General features: G+C 43.3%; 1 protein-coding gene across 1 annotated transcript in view; it reads left to right on the forward strand.

Annotated features, from left to right (window-relative positions):
• Positions 1-22,929, forward strand: part of LOC119385971 (uncharacterized) — an 83,045-nt gene that overhangs the window by 45,390 nt on the left and 14,726 nt on the right. The window contains exons 7-22 of the mRNA XM_049414177.1: positions 9-81; positions 828-916; positions 1,612-1,793; positions 2,677-2,744; positions 6,555-6,701; positions 9,197-9,294; positions 11,301-11,393; positions 11,525-11,586; positions 12,161-12,256; positions 12,358-12,472; positions 15,668-15,920; positions 16,505-16,579; positions 16,740-16,853; positions 17,842-18,036; positions 20,836-21,000; positions 22,253-22,345. Coding sequence (XP_049270134.1) covers positions 9-81; positions 828-916; positions 1,612-1,793; positions 2,677-2,744; positions 6,555-6,701; positions 9,197-9,294; positions 11,301-11,393; positions 11,525-11,586; positions 12,161-12,256; positions 12,358-12,472; positions 15,668-15,920; positions 16,505-16,579; positions 16,740-16,853; positions 17,842-18,036; positions 20,836-21,000; positions 22,253-22,345 — 1,918 coding nt within the window. The remainder of the gene's footprint in view (positions 1-8; positions 82-827; positions 917-1,611; positions 1,794-2,676; positions 2,745-6,554; positions 6,702-9,196; positions 9,295-11,300; positions 11,394-11,524; positions 11,587-12,160; positions 12,257-12,357; positions 12,473-15,667; positions 15,921-16,504; positions 16,580-16,739; positions 16,854-17,841; positions 18,037-20,835; positions 21,001-22,252; positions 22,346-22,929) is intronic.

The raw sequence follows: 22,929 nt of genomic DNA on the forward strand, positions 1-22,929 counted from the left end.
TTGCTCAGGTATTCTCTCATCACCAAGACATTGCGGGACAGCTTTGTTGGAATCAAATTGGACAGGCTCCTGTATATACAGGTATGTCCATCATCGCTCAAAGTTCACAAGGAATTTCGCTGCGGTTCTACTTAGTCAGTTTTAGTGTACCTAAACTTCTGTACACGGACTAGCTGAAGAATTCAGCTAGTAAACTATGCTTGCTATTTAGGGCATACAGGTTACACTTACCAACCATAACGTGTTCTTTGAGTGCATTGTGTTGAAGTAACGTATGCATGGCATTGAATGTGCAGTGCAGGCTACTTCTAAAAGGAACACCCCATTGTGCAACTCTGCTGGCACACTGTATTCAGATACAACTTAAAAACCAAGATGTCTGAAGCGTGGCAGCCGATTGCTTCCGCGACTAAAAAAAATAGTCCCACTCATGTACTCGGCGATGTCTCCAACAGAGGGGTCACCAGCCATGCGCTTATGACGTTGGCCTAGAGCATGTGCTCAATGGTGAAGGCTCAAGTGCATCCATTGTTGAGGTGAAACTGCTCGTGCCTTCTAATGTTGTACCCGACTTTGGCTGCAACGGCCAGCTGAAGTTATGTAGATACATTAGTAGGGAATGTTGAAAGGTGCTAATTCCGCCAACCACAGGTCATCTGTTGCAATGCTGGGCGATTGCGCACAGGGACAAATTTGCATATGCTCTACATACATGTGCTCTTTTTGAACAATGGGCAACACTGTAAAACGGAGATGCACTAGGAAGGCAGCTATCGAGAACACGAGGGGTCTTTGTAGCTTGCCTAATCTGTTCCTTTTTTTTCCAGGACAGTAGTCTTGAGAGTCTGAAGAAGGTGGCTGTCTGCTTAGAAGCTCTGCAGATGGCTGTGCTTCAGTTGCTGCAACCGTCTGCTCTGTAGGTCTCTCTTTTGTGTCTGTTGAGGGTTTTTTATTTTTGCACAAACCTTTTGCCTTGATGTCGGCAGGTTAGCTTGAGCCACCCGTGATATCCCACACAAAAAACCCACTTTGATCACTCTGTCACTGTTGCCGCATACTCTTTCGACAAATCCCTGATAGAACATGTTTATCTTGAGTGTGTCTACGGTAAAACTGTCTCAAGTGGTGTTCCTGTGTACTTATTGTACTCATCTGCCGAAAGTCATTTTCACAGGAGCATGTGACGTTCTACAGTGAGTAATGAAGTCGCCTCTTCTCCATATATCATTTTTTCTACGCTATTGTCCAAACCCAGGCAATGCCAATCTAGACAGACAAATTCGGGCTTTGACGAGAAGCATTTCTTTATGTAGTCTGCAGAAAATTCTAGCAACTTTAGCCAGTAAGCTATAAATATAGCTCATGAGCAGCAAAAAACATTGCAAAGCTAATTTCACCGCGAGATTTGTTTTTGCCTGGTAAAATGTTGCAGGTGAAGTCAAGTTTCGTGTTTCTTTTTTTCGGGTGTGTGCTGCTAGTATCACTAAAGATCTAATCATGTATTATTCACGTCCACCGATAGATTACACCAGACAACATATCAACCTTCGAATATGTATAGCACGAGGGCTAGTTCGGAAAATCGTGCATTTCTTTCGCTTTCTCACCCAGCTCCAAGTTGCAGAATGAAGCAAAGGCTACAGCAGCTGAAAAAGCAACCATGCGCGTGCAGCTTAACGTCAGCAGCGAGCGGATGGTGCTGGCTCTGCTCAAGGACGCCCTTGAGCGTCGCTTGGATGATGAGCTGCTGTGTGAAGTGTTCCACATTCTTGTGCTCCTCCTGAGGTGTCAAGGTAATGGGAAATCTCGCTCAGCACTTTGTGAGTGATTGTCCCTGGCAGTAGCTTTAGTATGAAAGAAGTGCCAGGGCTCTCTTTGCTGTCACCTGCACTTACATTGGTATTGTAGTGAAGTAAGATGTTCGTAAAGTAACAGCGTGAAAAAACGACGAACGAACACAGAGAGACAAACTCTTTGTGTTCGTCCGTCGTTTTTTTGCGCTGTTATTTTACGATCATGAACAACCGACTAGCCCGATTTACCGCCATTGTGACGTAAGATGCGCTGAAAAAAAAACTGTACAATATGCTACCACTAGTATCTTGTTCAACATGCTGGTCAAAGCCTAAAGCTAAATCCTCCATCTCCTAACGCATCTCTGCTCTTCATGATTTTGATAAAAGCACAGTGACAGATTGTGAATAGAATATTTTGGGGGTATGACTAATTTTAATGGGCTATCTTGAAGGTGCGCTGTTTTACATTGAGTAATGCACAACATGTCATGTTTTATGTTTGCTCATCTATGCATAATTGTCACCGTTGCAGGAAAAATAGTGTGTGCTTTGTCCCTGCTAAAGCAGCTTCAAGCATTCAATATTAGTTTATGACAGTTCTATGTTAGTACTGATAATTGTGAAATATTATATGCACTACACAATGACTTCAAGGAGTCCTTGTGGCACATGCTCCTGTAACACTTTATACAGCATAATTGTATTTGTATTTGCTTATCTGTAGACACAATATCATTTTAGTTTGAGGGTATCTCTATTAATGAAAGGTAGTGTGACTTAGTTTCTAGTGTAAGAAATGAGGACTACATATTTCTATATGTTGTAGATGTTGATTGGTGTTCCACTGCAGAGCCTTTCTCTTTCCTCGCATATCTTTCAGAAGTGCCAAGTGCAAGTGATCTTCTCGGTTTCTTTCCCGCCATCGCAGTAGCATGGAACACCCGATTTGTAAGTTTGCTTCTTCTGTTGACTTAGCATTGGAACAGCTGCCAACATTAAAAGTTAGTTCCCATAGTGAGTTTTTGTAGCGTGCCACACAAGGCATGCCCATAGTGGTGACTCAAAGGCATTCAGCTGCAAAGCAATAGGTCACAGGTTCATTTGCTAGCCATGGTGGCTATATTCTGATGGGAGCAAAGTGAAAAAACACGCTTGTTTACTTTGATTTATGGGCTCGCCAAAGAGTCCTAGATGGTCAAAAGTAACCTGTGGCCTCCCGCCACTACAGCATCTTTCATAGCCTGCTTGCTTGGGGACGTTAAATGCTTTAGTTTAATTTGTAATCTTAACCTGGCATGTCCCCTGTAGAGAGTAGAGTCGAAAGAGCATTGAAAGGGTATAGTTAGTGGCTGTTCATGTTTTCTTTGCACTAAGTACGAAAATGAGACATAAAAACACAGACAAACAAATGGTACAAAGTGTGCACATAATTTGTTTGTTTATGTTTTTGTGCTTGCCACAAGCAAATATGAAAAGATGGGGACTGAAGAGAATTAGAGGACCTGGATACAGATATCATTAAGCACTCATTGCACGATTTGTGTAGGAATAATGAGCATCACTTTAGTAGTGTGCAATTGATGGTGGCTGTAGTCTGTGCTTGGTCCTTACTCCTGTCCACGGTGTTAGAATAGGTTAGGTGTACCGACGCTCCGCCTCCGCCACGCAGCCTCCCCGCCGAACACGGAGACGCGCTTCGCATTTTTTCCGACAGGCTGCGCTGGGTGCATCGAGGCTTCAGGTCAGCCGCTTCAACGGGGGCCGCGTCGCTTACAAAGCTGCATTTGCGACAGCTCTTCAACTGCTGGCCGTTCGTTTTTTATCAGGGTAACCGCACATATCACTCTGATTTGAAAGTAAATGCACAACATCAAGAAAATTCAGTGGCGGTAGCAAACAGATGGAAACACATAGGAATTATAGCTTCTGCGAACAGCGATAATGAGTTTACAGGTGAACACGAATTTCAAAAATATTTTAATAAGGGCACCGTGGCAAATTGGGTGAGGCCGCTGTGACGAATTGGGTTAATAATATCTGGGGTTTTACATCCCCAAACCACGATATTATTATGAGAGACGCCGCATTGGAGGGCTCCGGAAATTTCGACCATCTAGCGCAGTACACAGGCCTCTGCCATTTCGCCTCCACTGAAGTGCGACCACCGCGGCCGGGATCGAACCCACGACTTTCGGGTCAGCAGCCGAGCACCTTAGCCACTGATCCACCGTGGCGGACCCGAACTGGGTTAGTGAAAAAAGAAAATGGCATTTCCTGAAAAAGAAAGCGGTGGCGGAGGGGGGGGGGGGGTTGACTTTTCACTAAATGATGGTCGTCAGAAGAAAGCAACACATTTGACAATGGTAGGTTAGAAATTCCTCTCGTGGGTTGTCGTTGTGCATGCACCATATCGGATTGATTCAAGCAGACGCCTTTGCAACGTTTACACGTGCTGGCTGGCGCGTGGTAATGATGGTTAACATCCGTTTAACGACCAATCCATCATGACTCACCATGTGCCATTCTGATTGTGCCTTTCATTATTCGTCACAGACATGCTGTTTGTTGCAGTAGCAGAAGTAGAACTTTGTGCCCTGCTCTGGGTGCACAAACGTGAAATGGTCGTGCTCGTTTTCTTTTCAGCGTCCTAACCATTTGCTTTCCAGTTTCTTCTTTCGGGAATGACAGGAATTGAGAGTGACACCATATTCCGTGTCGTCACTGTCTTACCCGTTAAAACTAACACGCCAAACCAGATGAGGCCCCATTCGTGCACATACGTTCGCCAGTCGAAACGCCTGCCACCCAAATGCTAGCCTGTTTGAAATAGCTTATCCTTGTTCATCGTGTCTTTATTTACACAACTTATTTGTCCATATGGGCAAGAAGTGCTTTGTGCCGCAATGCAACTCGGGCTACAAATCTATGCACGAAGAAAGTTTCCCTTTTCGCTGCTCTGAAGGATAGTGACCGCTTGAAATTGTGGTTACATGCTATTCCACGGAAGGATCGCGAGTTGCAAACAACAGATTTTATTCGTGAAAAACATTTTCATGCGCGATTTCCTGTATTTTCCGACGTGGGAGCGGCGCGTCACGTGCTAGTGCACGCCCCGAAAGACCTATGAGTTATTCTATTCCATTACATTGAAGCATTCGTCTTCTCGCAAATGTTTACGGAATTTGCAAATAAGCGGTTCGTAGTAAAAGACACCAGATGGTCACTTGATCTCATATGCGAAATGCCCCTCCCTTACGCATGATACTTGCTCTTTATATGATGCTGACCACAAATACATCAATTAATCTTTCGAGGGCAAACGAAGGGTGAATTCAACACGCGTCACGCAACTGCAGATTTACTTTTGCAGACAAAATGCGGGCACGATCGCTTAGGCCACGGTGTTGCCGAGGCCGAAGGTGGTGTTTATGAGCTTCACGCCGCATGCCGAACCGTCATCCATAAAACACTGCTAAGTTTTTATATTGAACTTATGTGTATGATATTACAATACCACACAATCCTCACAGGGCCTTGCAATATCGCTAAACATGCTAAAATACCGAATGTCAGAAGCGTCAGGCTTGCGCTGGGTATAGCCAGGTGGCCACCGTCGCGCGCGCGCCTCCTTTCGGCAAGAAAGGGAAACAGGTCCCCGAATTCACCTTATTCCAACGCGCCGTCGCTCCACCTAAACTATTCTAACACCGTGCTCCTGTCATAGACCAATAGGGCTGACATCACTAAATGAAATGAAATGAATGAATGTTGCAGCTAGGAATATTAGGAGGGCATAATAGAGTCAGTGGTAATATAGCAGAATATAAAAGAGCAGTAGACATTGAAATCTGTGCTTAAGTTTAATATCTTCGGTTGCTTTGCTATACTACAAAGGATGTATTTTGGCACCGTGTTGGTGCTATGGTAAAAAGCCCCTTGAATAATGTTAAAAAATGCAAACTGGCTGGCGATAATAACATCGTCTTCTACAAAGAAGCAACATTTGAGTATTATATTTAATGCTTGGTTATGCTGCCATTCCAAGCGAAGGCATGCACTAATGTATGTACTCATGTATGCACTCATGTATGTATTTCGTAGTACTGTTCCCAAGATTGTGTGATGACGCACCTGTTGCTTGCTGCAGCACAAGCGATAACCGCTATGTCTACATATTGCTGTCATGAACCATTGCGAGGGAAGCATATCGTTTGTACGCGGAACGTTAGAGCGCACTGTAATGACGGCACGCAATGGGGCCATGTGATAGTTCTGCTGTCATATTTTTGTATTTCGTGAGTATCTGTAGTAAGCAGAAAAACACTCATAATTAGTAAATAGAAAGTTAGAAACTGCCTAATCGGTCGTTTTGCAAACCAATCTACAACTTGCTTATTGGAATTTCTTTTGCCTAGCTTCGTTGCTTCAAAAGTTGGTTAATCAATCCTGCCTAATAAAGCAACTAAGCAGAATGCAAAGATAGTGGGACTTACTCCGTGCAATAGTCAACAACATGAATTTGGCCGCATCATCATAGAGTGCGTTGACATATTTTTAAATTCTGGCTAGAGTTAGCTAGGGCATCCTCTACTACTAATGACGATTCTTTGTTGCACTGATGCCGAAAAGTGTACTTGCTTGCACTAACCTGATCTGATCTAATTTGATATTACACTAATCTGGGGCTCTACCATTATTTTGATTTCGTTAATTTTAGACCACTTGATACTGCAAGTTCTGCTCCTATCTGCATTACAGGGACGGGTGCCTGGCCTTGAGTCTTCAAATGCAAAGCTTCAATTCGAAGGAAAAGGATCTGACAACCTACTTTGTGCAAGTCTAACAGTGGCCAGCTTCTTGCCGCGTGGAACATTCAATGTGGAGCCCTTGCTGAGCCATGCTTTTGTACGTACTTTTCAGCTGCTTTCTACCCGTTGGTGGGAACTCTGCAATCATGTGCGATTTGACCATGTTTATGGGGAGATCTTACATATTTGATCATGTATGATATGTCGTCAAAGGTTTGTGTTATGCGCAGTTCCACTTGCTTTCTGTTGTTCATTAATTTGAACCAGTGCCTCCTCTATTTCTCAGTGCCTGGGCGAACGCTCTCCTCGGGCCGTCGAGCGCGCGCTCCACGTCCGCTCGCCGCTGCCGCGTGGTGGCTCTGTGCAAGTAGACTACGGGAAGCTGTCGCTGAACGGCCGCGCGTATCATGAAGCTCACGAATTCGTGTTTGCATCCGAGTTTAATTGCATTTGTGCTTCTTGCAGGCTTTCACGGGTACAGGGAGATGGAAAGAAACACGAACATAGCTGCGCGCTGTGTTTTATCACGCTCTAACCGTGGTGGCAATAAAAAGATGCTAGATGGTATTTTATTGTGTCATAGATGACGTCGTCTTTTCATCAGTCATTCAGGCTATCACCACTTGAAAATAAATGCGAAACAGCAAAGAATGCAGATGCTGCATGTTCGCGTGTCTTGCCATCCCCGCTGTACGTATTCCGTAGGCAGTCTGTCAGGCCATGCTGCCGGTTCAATACTTGCATTGCATATGCAGCCGTCGTTTATACTTACTTGCATATGCAGCCGTCGTTTGCAACGCGAAGATTTCATAGAATATAGGAAGAGGTGGCTTAAGAAGGATGCAGTAGCGTCACTCTTTGCAGACTACCCTTCACGTTTGCACCCAAGATAACAACCGAACCAAGCATGGCAAGTATCCCTAAGCGTGACCGTGTTGCGCCTGAACAGTCAACGAATGCATGTAGTACCAGTAGCAACGCTGCTTCGCGATCGCCGCCATACGCATGCCGCGCTGACATTAGGTCCCGAAGCTAAAGAATCGGAGCCCATGGACACCACATGCGCTACGGGCGAAACAACCTACAATCATTATGTACAGTGTCACAATAAATGAGTGAACACGGCTGAGCAGGCGGCCCCATACAACAAAAGCGTCCAGGTCGACAGCCATTCGGCCTCTATACTTTGCTCACTACCAAAAGGGCAAATGGAAAAGAAAATACAGATACCTGAGGAGCCAGATACTGAGGCTACAACAATCCGTCGAGCTAAAGAGGAGCTCAAGCAACTGACAACAGGCAGCGCCATTTTTCACGCCTTTCACTCTGGCTTAAGTTGAGAGTCGGCACTACGACTTTATACTTGAACGACAGCGTCTGTTCACACATCGGTCAGTGTTGCAGGAAGCACGCGGCATATGTAGCTGTTTTTGTTTGTTTTTCGTACCACCACAATTTAACTGGTTTAAGCTCTGAAAGGGTGGAATCACTTGGCATAGTTCCTCTTTTTCTGGCACCAGCTGTTGCTTTCTCCCGGTGGCAACAAATGTAATTCTCAAAAGCTTTACGAAGGGAACCGGCGATCACGTATATCTCTGGAAGCAGTCTAGTGACATTTCGTGCTATTTAGCGCATGAACTCCAGGCTTGCGTATAGTGCTACACCAGTAGACGGTAGCACGCATCGGCGAACTTTAAGCGCTCAAGCTTTCAGTATTAGCTCTTGGCAAATGCTGCTTTCAAAAATCGACTTTCAGACAGTCAAAAACCGACTCTCAGTCAAGCGAACGTAACGGTGACAAAACAATTTTCCGCGCATCCCTGGCATGCGCTCTCTGGTATCGGGCTAGCAGACGACGCGCGGGCGTCTCGATCAAATAGCCGCGAAAGACATGCCTTCGAATGGGCTGGTTGCCCAAAACGACAAGTGCTTCATGATTCCAGTTTACAAGTTTTCATTATACTTTAAACAACGCGAATACAGCCGAAAACTGGACCATATAGCAGCTTGGAATGCAGCCACGGCATTCGTTTCCGCGAGCGACGATGCGACGGCAGGTCTACTACAGTGGCGGCGCCCAACGGCTAAACGCCGCACTAATGCCGACGGTCGGTTCCCATGGCGCTCCGCTCCTTCGCCCAGGCACAGAAAAATAGAGGAGGCGCTGTTTGAACTCATCTGACAGAGCATGATGAAGTAATATTAAGTGAGCATTTTACTCTTTTTGTTTTATATGTTTCAGTAAAATATAATTCACAAAAGTGGCTATCTAATGAAAACTGAGAATAGGCCGTGAACACACATGCTCTGCAGTCACCATATAGGCTGTAGAGGTACCAGTGGCAGTGCATGCATAAGCCAGCTCAAGTTAATTTCATGCATCTACAGTTCTTCACAATGGGCTGTGCTGTAAATTTTGAGTTAGGTTAGGTTAAGGTGCAGCAAACTGCTTACTTGACAGTATGTGTCTGTGAATACTTGACGTTAAAGCTGCTTTGCACTAGGGAGAGCCTAATTATAGGTCGCCATTGTTTTGTGAGCAGCTCTGTGCAGGACTCCTTATGTGTTCATCATGCACTTAATATTTTGCAGACTGAAGGATCAACAGAAGTTCAGAAGGCTGGCGCAGAGCTGTTGTCCCACTGCATCTTGCGACGGAATGCATCCACTGCGGTGGTTCCTAAAATCAGGTGATACATATTGGTCTAAGGTTACAAGGTTCTAATATTTTGTGTAGAATTGGCTGCTTTAGGGGTCTTGGCTATGTTTTTTAGAGACATCCAGCCTCTGACAACAGGTGATCGGGTCCAGCTGTAGTGTTGTTGGTAGATGTTAATGTAAATTGACTGTTTTGATAGGATGTGTTATGAATGTTGCATGAATCAAAAAGACACACAATCCGCCTTTTTCACGACGCCCCGGCGCATGCGCTTTCCCCTAGTGAAAAATTCACGAAACAGCTATTCATCTCGGAGGCTTTGCTTCTGGCAATACCGGTTGTCGCAGCCCCTACCAAAACGGCAGAAGGCACACAGGAAGATGAAAGAGACAGATTGGCTCATCACTCTTGTCCGCTGTCAAATTTATCTCAGGGTTAGCAATTCGCAGCGTATTTTGTGTAATGTCGCGTCTGCGTGCAGTAATTCAGTATTTCGTGCTACTATACACATCACTACTATCATAGAGTTTCCTAAATTTAACTAGAGGGGACTCTGGCACTGCGATCGTTCAGCTACCATGGGAATGATGGGTAGTACACAAATTTGCCTAGTCTTCGTGCTTGCGGCTTCAAACGTACTTGTGGCTTTGTTTATTGCTGTGTTTTGGCGTTCGTTTGGGATAAAACAATAGACCGTTGTGAACTTCGTGACCAGGTTTATTTGGTGAGCCTAAAAAAGTTGAAGTGGTGAAGTGAAACTGCTGACTTTTGCTGAACTTTGTTTTGCGACAAAGCGGATGCAGGCGACGCGCAGCCAAACGGAGTCGAAAGAACGAAGTTTAGACAAATTTGTGTACTACCCATCATTCCCATGCTGGCTGAAGCGTCATGCGTTGCAGCTCCCATAGACACTAGCGCCAGAGTTCCCTCTAGTAAGTATTGTAGGAAACTCTATGACTACTATACTACGTCTCAAGCTTAGCAGTCAACACTATAGAAGTTACACAGGTAGTGCAGCCGTAGAAGTCTCACTGCATGCATTTGTTTTCATCAGCGACACTTTCTCTATGGAATAACTACCGTGGATTCTCGTTAAATGAAACCTGAAGGGACCAGGAAAATATGTTCCATTTAACAGGAGTACATTTACTGAGAGATCAACAGGGTTGCAGAATTCAAGTACAAGACCAATCATATTAGAGGCAGTTGTTCCATTTCAGGAGCAATTCCGTTTAAGATATCTGTTTACTGAGAGTCTACTGTATGTCACAATCTGCAACTAAACCTTGTGCACGTTTGGTCATTTCAATTGAAATCATAATCCGTGCACCTTTGTGCTGTTTGTAAGCGAAGCATTATGCTTTTGTCATGAGCACTAGTGGTGTGCTGTGGCCACTGGTCGCAGAAATGTATAACTCCTCTCATTCATTGGTAAATAGGCTCAGACCTGTGTCATCTTTGACGCAAGAATTACGTCATATATATTTGTTGTCAGGGAGGCACGAGGCTAAATGTTACATCAAATTACATGACACATACATACATACGTCTCTTCTTTTTTGCATACGTGGGGCCCTGTTTATAAAGTGACAATTGCAAGCAATGACAGAAGCCACTCTAACCATTGTCTTCCTTATTTCTGCAATACTCGGTGCAGTAGATTTTCCTTAACAGAATTTTTCTTGGGTGGCATTTTCTTGGTAAGGAAAGCGGTCCTTTGCATAGCTTCTTGTGGACTGAATGCATTTGTTGCAGCTGGCATTACGTAGAAACAGTTTCAGGTTAATATAGATTGATGGGTTAGACTTCCTAGCTTTAGAAATGATAAGTCTTGCCATGTGCGGAGGTCAGGTCTAACAGAAAAGACTTTCTCACTTCAGAAAGCAGTGTCTTCAAAAGAAGGGACGCTCTTCACATCTTAGACCACTAATCTTTCCCTTTAGTGTGGCTTTACATTTACCTCTTCTGTTACCTTATTTGAATGTTAAGTTTTGTTTTGCGTCCATTTAACCATTATTTGAAATTGTTCATTTTTAGCACAATCATCGAGAAAGCACCAGAGTCCAATTTGTTGTCATGGGTGAATTGTGTTCGGGACCTCTGCTGTGTCTTGTCTGGAAAGGCCAAAAGGCAAGTATCCTCCTAGCAGCTCTATTGTGCGCAAGCTTATACTAAACAGCTGCTTGTGCCAATAGTTACATTTTCAAATTGTACTCATTAACAAACATAGTAATAAATATTTTTGCTCTTTTTTTTCTCAGGTTTCAAGCCGGAGACAATTGGCAGCAACCAAACGCTGTTTGCTGCTTTGCATGCGAAGCAGGTTAGGAGCAAACAGTTACTTTACAGCACAAATTTACTTTTGAATATCAGTAGGTGCCTGGGCTGAACTGAACTGAGTGACATGGTAGTATATTTTACGTAGGATAATCTTTTAGTGATGGTTATACCAAATTTTTTAGCTTGAATTATGTGTTGCATGTCTTGAACTGTACGTCTAGGTGCAAATTGGCACATTGTTAGTGCATTCAGTACGATGAAAGCATGTTTGTTGTTACTTGCCTGTGTACCTCTACAGTGTATTCTCTACAACGAATAGACGATGTTCAAAAGGAAGTAATTGAGAGAGTGAGAACGCTTATTTCAGTGACCAATAGTCTGAATCAGTAGCTCTCACACTTTCAGTGAGGCAGTGATACCAGATTGAAACTTCAGTTTAAGATGTGGTCCGGGTGCCAAGTTATCTTTTGTGTGTTTGTTTAACCAGCTTGGCAACTCTACCCTCTTGGACTGCCGTAACTTATGCTCTTACTACTATATTTTGTTTTGGGTGACATTTGCTTGCTCTTAGTGTATGTGTATTCCATCCTTGTTATGTCTTTTTTTTTTTCGCTCAGAAGAGTTGTCACTAATTGCTACTGTGAGTGACAGCAAGTACATGAGTGATTGCGTCATCAAGCTGTGCACCTCCCGTCACAGTTCTGTTAGAGAAGGTGAGTCTCGCATGTAGCTTTCGCAGACAGCTCACACCTTTGTTTTTCATAATACGAAACGTAATGAGCTGAGGGCACGCATTTTGTCTCTACTCATGCAGCCATGGTGTCCCACCTGCCCAGCATCCTTTGCCACCTTCACTTGGATGATTCCCTAATTACAAGTCTGCTGGACATTTTGGAAGACGCTGACTATGTTGTCAGGATGAAGTTTGGGTACGTACTACTACTACGCTAATCGCCCGCTGCTGGGTTAATTAATCATGGATATTACTTTGGCATTGCCGCGTGTCGGTTCTTAAATTTGTGGAATTGCATGAGAAGATGACAAGTGTGGGAACATAACGAACAAATTAAACGGATGTAAAATAGAGTGTAATGGTTTTGTTTCTGCATTGTGCAGTGATCCTCAAATGTTCCATTTGGCTTCAGTCACATACAGTTTTAAGGTTGTACTGACGGAATGCTCCCAAGAAAGAGATGACTGTCAACTTGGTTCAATTTACAGCCAGTACAATGCTGTGTAGTGTATACTAGTACACATAGCACACTTGAAATACAGGCTTCATGGCCATGCTCAGAAAATACCTTGCTTTTTCTGAAATCCCCCATCTCATAAACTTTTCATCCATCCTGTACATCTTGTACATGCAGAATCTTGACTAGCACATCGCCGAATATCTTGTGGGCGAGGTTGTGTGTTCAGGTCCCATTGACGGAAAGGGTGCTTTTTTGTCCGCTTTAATTCATAGTCAATGTATGTCATAATTACCACACTACAGTTAAAAAAATTTTAATGAACTACTGTTCCCTATGCTTTCCTTGGCTTGATTGACCCTTTTCATAATTGTAAAGCTAGCTTTCCTACTATGCTGTTTGCCCAACTAATGACAGTTAATCACTTACTGCAAACAGCATGCTCAAATTCAGTTTGCTTGTGCTATGATGCTGTCACAAACAAATGCTTAATTGGGCACGCGTTGCCGATTTAAAATGACATGAAATCCCGGCACAGGCGGTTAGCCTTAACAGCGTGTGTGACGAAAAAAACAAGTATCAAAAGACGCCATGTGCGCACTGGCGCGCCTCTTCCCCCCCCCCCCTCGTAACGGCCACCAGCAACCAGCAGTTTCGAATCAAATGCCTGGCAAAGTCTGGAAACATCACAAAAGAAAACATGATGCGACGCCGAGTGACACCACGGTGAGTGGAACCGGTGAGAAGAATCTAGCCCTTTCCCTAGCTTTGGCTGTGCTGCACGCCGAAGAAGACACTTGAAGCTTCTGGAACCTGGGAGCGAGGAGATATAAGCATGCAGTGACGGGGAATCAGTAGCCGGTCCAGAGATGGTAAAGAAGTAATGTTCATTGTGGTTCCGTTGGCCAAAGAAGACGTGTTTTATGTAGGGGTGTGCGAATATTCGAAATGTCGAATATTTTTCGAATAGTGTTTGCTATTCGATTCGATTCGCACTGAAATTTTACTATTCAAACTATTTGAACTTTCCAAAAACAAATACAGTCAACGTCAGATTGTAAGTGACCCCTTCAGATTTTCAATACGCTTCACCTCATTACACTCTCATATTGCGGCAAAGCTGCCTTTCAAACTCTGTTACGGTCGAACTTTGCCAAGACACAGTCAATGTCCGATTAGAATTGGTCCCTAGATTTTCAATATCCTTCATCTCATCACACCCCGATATTGCGGCAAAGCTGACTTTCAAGCTCTGCTATGGTCGCAAATGTATTAACTCAAGAAAACGCTGGTTCCAACATGGAGATGAAAGATGTGGCAGAGGTGGGGGCTCAGTTAATGCTGTTTTGGACCTGAAATTTGGGCAGGAAGTTCGAAAAATCGGTAGCCGAAGCTTTTTAGCATCCAAAATTTCAGATGTTTTTATATATCAACGTCTACGAGGCAGATTTGGAACTCCCGACTTGAAAGGGGCACACCCTTGTCCGCCACATCAGTTGGGCTTCCACAGAAGTTGAAAGAGGAGGAGAGGCTGAGGAAATGGCATCTTTGCCTATCACGTGTAAAGTGTTGTCGGCAACACTTTGGTTGCACCAAATCATGTACATAAATCACATTGCCTTATTCTTGATAAGACAACTATGAAACACCACCCCGCCAGTGCTTGATCAACTTAGCGAAAAGAAACACTTTCATGTTGCTATCCAATAAGAATATGCTTAGGAATCCTCTCCAACTTTTTTTTCTGCAATTTCACTTCGAAGTATTCGAGAAACATTCTAGAAATATTTGAGAAATATTCGAGAAATATTCGAAAAATATTTGATTCGATTCGCACTCACACTTCAATATTCGAATTCGCTTCACACCCAAAATTTTGCTATTCGCACAGCTCTAGTTTTATGATGTTGTGCGGTCAGTCGATCGTCGATCTGGAAGAATCGAGTGATGACGCCCTGTGAGCAGTGAAAAGTTACGTGAGCATTTCCTGGAAGAGAAACATTCAGGGCCGATGACAGAAGGGAACAACGACAATCAGCGCTGGAGTTTGCATGAGTGTTTCCTGGAAGAGAAGCATTCAAGTTACGTTCCAAGAATTGAGGACTGGACATGTTTGATGAATGTTCAAGACTTTAAGTGTTCTTGAATAGGTTGTAATGCATGAGATTATATTTCTAGCACACGATCTGTTTGCTTTGTTCCCGTTGTTTTAAATACCATCTAAGTTATATTGTGAGTTGTATTGTAATGGATACCTGCCAAGTGTGCATGTTTGTGTGATGCTTGTACTGCCTCTACTGAGAATATATTTTGTTTGTGTTATCAACTCTTGGCTCTGCCTCGGTCTGTGGACCACAACCGGCGTTTGCTGGCGCACTAAAAGGACCTACTCTAAATTGTCCGCGCTTTTGTGGTGCGTTTCGGGGGCCGAGTCATCAGCCCTTGGAATCTGCCCGGCGATTGCCTCCCTATTAACGGGACAAGTGAGAGATGCACAAAGTGTAGACTCGACTCTCTTGACATAACGACATAAACACGCATAATAGACAAGCCCCAGCACGTGCAACTAGGACCTCGTCTACACTTGAAGCAGGACAGGTGCCACCATTAGCTGAGCGAATATGCAGCGCAGGGAAGTGCACTTGCAGATTATGAAAAGGGTCTTTTGTCAATTGATTTCATTTGGTTGTGTCTCACAATGAAACGAGTCCCTTGAACAATTCCCCTTCTTTCATTTGTGGATGAGATTGTAATATTGGCAGTTCAGTTTTAGCAATTGGTACTTATTCAGCAAGCTGTTATGCATTGTTATATATTTACTTCTTTTTTTTTCAAAGACCACCCTCCCATCACTTGAGACTTCCTGATTCCTTTGATCTTATTTAGTGAAGGCCTTAAACAAAGAATACAAAGGCAGGTGGTGGTGTCTTTCAGGAATCGGCCTCTTAAAGTGCTGATGTCGAGAAGTGACTCCGGTGTCCGCAGCAACATCGTGTCACGGTTGAAGCAGACTCTGAACAGTGCCTGGCAGTCGGAGAATGCTCGCCTGCAGGACACGTTGCTCACAGCAGTTGGCTGCGTGGGACAAGATGCCAAGGACGAAGACTCACAGGCATTCGCTTTGCTATGCCTGCTGGAGCACATACTCTGCCGCACAGCAGGCGTTGCTGATATCGCACGTGAGCAGGTGAGGACTTCACTCGGCTGCTCATTCAATCAGCAATTTCGTTCTATAGATACCAGTCAGTATAGTGCAAAAAATAGGACAAGCCAGCAAGCAGACACATGGACATATGAAGATAACAAACTTAAATTGAGATTAGGAGCTAAGATCTGTCTTGGCATGTATTTGTACTTGTATCTCACTGTGAATTTATTCATTTAGATATAACAGGGCTGTAAATACCATCCTTTTTTTTTCTGGCGTGTAGGTTCTTCATGCTTGGAATGTCAGCCTCATGAACATTACATATGAGTCTGTTGCATCATGTTGTTGAATCAGGGAAGAATTACATGATCATAGATCCTTCTTTGTAATTACCCTAGTCCCGCGTGGCTGAATTATGAATACTTCTTGTTCTGTGGGTCTCTCTATTAGTCAAAAAGTGTGTAAGTGGCAGAGGTTGTAAAGCACACTAAATATGCATGAGTACCGTACTCGCTATAAGCCCGTTTTAGTGTTTTGAAGGCCACAAAATGCCCTGGGTAGCTTAGAATTTGGTTGGGAGCCATTCCTGTCAGAATGTCATTGCCACAAGTTTCTCATTGCAGCTTGTGGAACTTGCGGAGAATTTGGGTTCCTCTACGAGCATCTTGTTGAAGAAATTTCGACCACAAGTGGGAAAGGTGAGTGAAATATTTTGTCTTTCCATTAACTGGTACGCAGTGGAGGTAATGATTTTTGCTGTTTGTCTTGGGGTGATGGCAAAATTGTAAACATTTGTATCTGGTGGCGTGTGTGTCTTGCCCTTTGTGTACAACTACTTATTCTTATTTTTTGTTTCAGTTTCTATTTGATAGCATGATCAAGGCATGTCAGGAGCGTGGTTTCTCCGTGAACACATTCCTCAGCAACCTGATTGGAATATTTGGCTCCACTGATGTTCGGACCTTTCTCATTGTAAGTTGTGCACTGGTATTGTCATTTATCTATCTAACTTAACTCACTAGTAACTGTTTAATGCTTTGAGCTGCAAACTAGTGTGTAAAGTAAGGTGTAAGAATTAGGAACCATTTTTCTGTGCACTCTTCAAATCATTTTAAGGGCACTTTCACACTTTACTCACTGAATGTCAGTTCAGTGGCATGGTGCTGCCAGGAAGGAAGGTTATTTTAAATTTGTGGCATTAACGACTATTTATTATCATTTCTAGTGCTTGCGACCATTTGTTTTACTGAAACTTGTTGTATAAGCGGTGGAATAGGTTTACCACATTCCAGTTAATGTCCCTGTAAGTGTTGCTGGGCCTTTTGCAAAACCTAGTAGTCAGCTCTGCAACAGAACAGAAATACTATTTTCCATGGCTGGCATGATGAATTAACTGAGGCTAATAAAATGTGGTATAATATTAGCTGTTTGTAGTTAAAGGCAAAAACATGCGAGGCTATCATATGCACCTGCTGTGCAGAAGCTGCCACCACTGCACCTAGTATATACTAAGAGTACTAGTGAACCTGCTGATAGACTCCATGTTCTAGAAAATAATGAAATAATGAAATGAAAAAGAAGCTGGTGCCACGTTTGTAGACTGGAATGTATGTGTCGCGTGTTGCGAGCTCTGCAGGCTGTAGGGGTTTATATGTGCGAGTTTATCAGTCTGTGTTTTTAGTTCCCAACAAGTCTGTGTTTTTAGTTCCCAGCAAAGTTTTTATTTCTCACATAGTTCACTCCTTCATATATTAGTGCAACAACAAATGTTATGAAAAGCTGTAGCAAGTGGCCTCTTGGAACTGTTAACCAATAGCTGGTGTGATGCTACGAGATTTGTTATGAAATGGTTTGCATTCATGTAGAGGACTAAATTTCTGTGTGTTTATCACGAAGAACATCACCTGCAGCACTGGATTAATTGTGGAGCGGCATTGAACATCTCTGGCGCTCTTTACAGAGCATGCTTCGGTTCCTACTGCCCCCGCTGGTTCTCCAAGCTGAGCCCACGTGTTCTCGCCTGTTGAAGGGATTTGCCAAGGAGATTAAGTCGGTTCGTAGAGACCTGCTGATGACCAACTTCAAGCACATTTTTCCTTACCTCATCTGTCACGCTTCGGGCAATCAACTGGCCACTGCCCTGTCATTTGTTGAGGTATGACTTTGACTGTCAGTACTTAATGCACCCTGCTCGCCCCCGTGTCATTCCATTATGTGACAATTGAAAATTGTGAGAACCGAAAAAAAAGCAGCAGGACAGATGAAATGCAGCTGATGGTTTATTCTAAGATCCTGCAAGCCTAAAAGTAATTACAGGTTTAAGAATTGCGTATCTTAGACGAGGCAAGAAAGTAGGCACAATAATTAAAGGGGTGGTGCCATCAAATTTCGAGGCTATAACAAGCCTGTTGTGGGTTTCCTCTGTACGCAAGGACATTCCACATGAAGGGTATGACACAGCAAACGTTTAGAATATATTTTAATTCACTGCCAAAGTGCACCTAAATGCCCATTCTCCCGATCAAAACCCATCGCTAGCGCGCCAACACTGACGTAGATCTGTAGGATAGGCAACGAAAGTTGTAGTGACGTCACACCAAATCTGCTGTATTAACGTGAGTGACCTCCGGACCTCCGCCACTTCCGCAATGTATGTACGGGCTGTAGTGAACTAAAATGTATTCTAGTTTACTATAGTACCGGCAAAACATCGGTTGCTACATCACTCACCGAGTTTCGATTGCTTCCTGGCTATGTGCGTCACAGCCTTGTGTGGTCTCGTGACCACGCCTCCTACACTTCTACGTCACTGCCCAACCTCGGCGCCCAAAAACCGAAACCGAAAGTTGTCCACATCAAAAGGCGATATTAAATTATTTAGCGAAAATACATGAATCTTGGTGCGTGTATCATGCTTCCTGGAGCTATAGGAAACGTCTACAGCAAAGAACACGCAAGCCACAAATTTGGTGGCACTACCCCTTTAACTGTATGCTTCACTGTGTCTAGTGAATTTTTTTCACTGCTATAATTTATTATACTTCACCGTATTATGCAGCTGTGCTGCAGTGAAGCTTACTAGAGAAAATTTATTAGATTGCATCGCAAACAAGACCTATGTTGTGCGAGCTGTTCATATTCTAAGACATGCACATTGCTAATTTTTTCACCATTTCTGTGAAATTTCTGTGAGATCCAATGCTTTCTTTGGCAGAATCTTCCAAAACAGTAGGCATGTGCGAATATTCGAACAAATATTACAGTATTCGAATTCGCTTCAACACGAATTTAAATTATTCAAAATTTCGTAATATTCGAAATGAATGAGTAGGCGTATTAGACCACATATAACCCCCCTGTAAAGGTGGTTTCACTGCAGCTAGGTGTGCTATGCCGTGAAAACATCTATTCAGGAAAAATCCGCACTGCCGCGAAGCCTCTTTTCAAGGTTAAATGAACATACTACCCTCACATCAATGAAAAGCTTGTTATACATGCTTATATGCTCTAAGTATAATAAATTTTAAAAAGTAACGTATTCCATCGATTATCGCCTGCATCCTACAGAAATTCAAATTCTGCAACTATTCAAAGTTGCTTCCACTTCATTTCGAACCAAAAAGAATGACATTGGCACATGCCCTGTTCTAATTAAAAAAAAATATTGTACAGGTCAGTTGGGTCATGAGAAATGTGCTCATTTTTCTTTATAATATGTGATATATGCTATTTGAACTATTTGATTAGAATTTTTTGAACCAAATCACTATTCGCTTCACACCTCAAATTTACTACTTGTACATCCCTACAACACAGTGTCATATTGATGTGGCAATGTACATTTTTTTTACACACGTGTCATAGGTCGGCAAACTCACTCATGAGTCGGCTCACTCAGGCTCACTCAGACTCAGATCGAGCCATGAGTCTGAGTTTGAGTGAGTCCGGGTCAGTAATATTTTGGTGAGCTTGAGTCCGAGTGAGTACGGTTGAGAAAAATTTTAGTGAGTCTGAGGCCGAGTGAGTCCAGTTGAGGAAAACTTTGGTGAGTCTGAGTCCGAGTGAGCTCTAAGCACAAAATATATTTCTTGAGTGAGTCTGAGTGAGCTCCACACCTTTTTGCCGACCTATCGTTCAATCTACACCACTTAAGCTTTACTATCAGCCTTATGTCGGCTCACGTTTATACTCGCGTCGACTCACACATACTTTCAAGAACTAGAGTTCATACGCCAGATCAATATTTATGGATCAGAGGCGTGAATTACAAAGGAGGGGAGCGGGGGTGCCAAGACCTGCCCCCGGATACTCTTTCACAGGAAGTTCTTGATAAAAATATTTCATGTGAGTCATCCCTTTCAATAAAAATATCCTTACTGGATTGCGACCACTGATAACGCATATTTGAAGGTACGTGACCAAAAGGCGCCATGTAGAGCACCAATTATGCGAGATATTGGTACGAAAGAGCATTCATACCATGGTAAACAAAGCCAATTATACGCTGACGGACTCATGAGTCGACTCACTCAGACTCACTCAGACTCAGATAGAGCCGTGAGTCTGAGTTTGAGTGAGTTCGAGTGAGTAATAATTTGGTGAGTTTGAGTCCGAGTGAGTCAGGCTGAGAAAAACTTCAGTGAGTCTGAGTCCGAGTGAGCTCTAAGGGCAAAATATATTTCATGAGTGAGTCTGAGTGAGCTCCACATATTTTGCCGACCTATGCGTGTAGTACAGTGCTATACTTTTGTTTAGAACTTCCAAGGAGATGTAAAGACTGTTTAATACGGACTGCTAATACAGACTGCCTAAGTCCAATATATCATCGTTCCAATGATACATACAACACCAAAGCACTCGAAGCATACAAAGTAGGCACAGTGTTCACTATGTGCCTTTTCTTTTCTTTCTTTCACATTCTGATATATTTTCCTGGTACCATTTCACCTTCTAGGCAGAGACAGGCCTCCGTATTGGCAACGTGCTTCGATTTGACTTCCAGCGCATCTTGAATGAGCTTCTCTTCCACCTTGGCAGCCACTATGAACAGGTGCACGATGGCCTGTTGGTGCTGGCCAGGGAAGATGGTTTTCGTCCCATCCGTTCCAGCAAGGATTTGGTAAGGGCCACAGAGAGTGCGCCTGATAACAGGGAACAAGTTATAGCTCTGAAAAAAAAAGATAGAAGTCTGATAACTTGCACTGACCATGTAATGAAAATAAAGCATCCGATGATGACCGCCAGACTTAGCCTTGCCTAGATTCGTATGTGCTGTCTTATATCCCTTTCCGACCCCGTGACCAGTGTACTGGACATAAGAAAAAAGAAGCAGTGCAGAAAAGTAAGCAAAGCTAAAATTGGAACTGAAGCCACTTTTGCAGCTTCTCTAAGAGGTGAGCAATATCTTTCTTCATGTAGTTCCTCCCTCGGCCACATTTTCTTATGGGGGAGCCTCAGAGTAATGGTGTCGTCCACGAGGGAACCCGCACGCTCAGTGCGCTCAAGCATGTGAAATTATTTTAGGAGCTATCTTCGCACAATTCGAATAATGTAAATCATGTGAGCTAACTTATGTCCACTTGAAACAGTGTTGTGGAAAAGTGGCCTCTGTAATCAGAAGTTTGCTCACAATACGAGAATATATTTATGTCCAGAACACTGGACGTTAGGATCCAATTGGCTTGCATCGTGCCAAACATGGGGAGAGAAAAAAAACTAGGAGGGAGCGTCACGTGACAGTCTTGAAGCCCGCCATAAAAAAGAAACGGGAGCATGCTGGAATTCTACCAAGAGCATTTAGCACGAGGAGGGAGTGGCGTCGGAGGAGGTTGGCTTGTGGAGGCTAGGCATGCGCGCTCTTCAATTTTTTTTTTTTTTCCATGAGAACACGCAGAATTAAAGTGGAACAGGAGCATGATGGGAATTCTACCATGAGCACGAGGAGGTAGCAGCTTCGGAGGAGGTTGGCTTGTGGATGTTAGGCGCGCTCCCTCCTAACTTTCTTTTTCCTCCATGATGTTAAATGCTGTGTGCGACAGTTATCTGTACAAAACTTTTGTCTTTTTCTCGGGTAAAAATAAACAGTGGTTGTGTTTTCTAAGACAATTAACCTTCTGACAGGACCAAAAGCAACATTCTTTCGAGAAAGAAAGCAGGATGTGCATACCCATAAGTGCAACATATAAATCCCGGTGTCCAGTACACTGGGCATGATTCTCCTGCGAAAATCATTGTACTTGCTGACATAGTTTAAATTGTAAACCATCGTATTGACATGTTTAAATATACATATTTGTGAAGGGCTGCTGTATCACATGCTTTTGTATGATTCAGCAGTGTTGTGTTTATCGCTAACCTTGTCGCCATTTCAGGCAGAGTTTCTCCAGCCTAGGCTGCTTGGCTTCCTGACGTTTTTCGACCTTCAGCTTGTGAACAAAAATATACCTGATGACAAGAAAAAAGAGGTTGGTGTCATACCCTCTATCTTACTAACATTTAGTTTCCTGTTCTATGTACAGGGATGGTTAAAAGTTTCTGGGCCGCTATCCCATTTAGTTCTGTGGCACGCGGCCTGGGGACTTTTGACCACCTCTGTACATCTGCAGAATTTTGCAGCAAGTGCAGACCCCCTTTTTTTTTTCTTAAGGGGAGACGTGGGTCTTGAAAAAAGTTTTTTTATTAGTTAGGTTAACTGAATGAAATTTAGTACACTTATTCAGTTTTTTCCGCAGATTCCAAATCTTCAAGTAGATTTTTATTATCTGCATTACAACAAAAGATATGCAATTTCTGAAACCATATTTCTTACGGTACTTTTTGGCAACTTTGCTTTGTCATACACAAGAACAAAGCATGTGGCAAGACTGCCAGAGAGCTCGTCTAGCCGATGATGCTAATTTTATTGTTTTCATTGAACTTCGAATGCAAAATAAATGCATGCAAATATGAGTGAAACATTTTTGCTTCATACACTTTATGATTATCGAGAATTATCATTTGGTAAACAATATTATAAGAAAATAAATAGCATCATCGGCTAGATCAGCTT

Source organism: Rhipicephalus sanguineus, chromosome 3 (assembly GCF_013339695.2).
Source record: "Rhipicephalus sanguineus isolate Rsan-2018 chromosome 3, BIME_Rsan_1.4, whole genome shotgun sequence".
Lineage (NCBI taxonomy): Eukaryota > Metazoa > Arthropoda > Arachnida > Ixodida > Ixodidae > Rhipicephalus > Rhipicephalus sanguineus.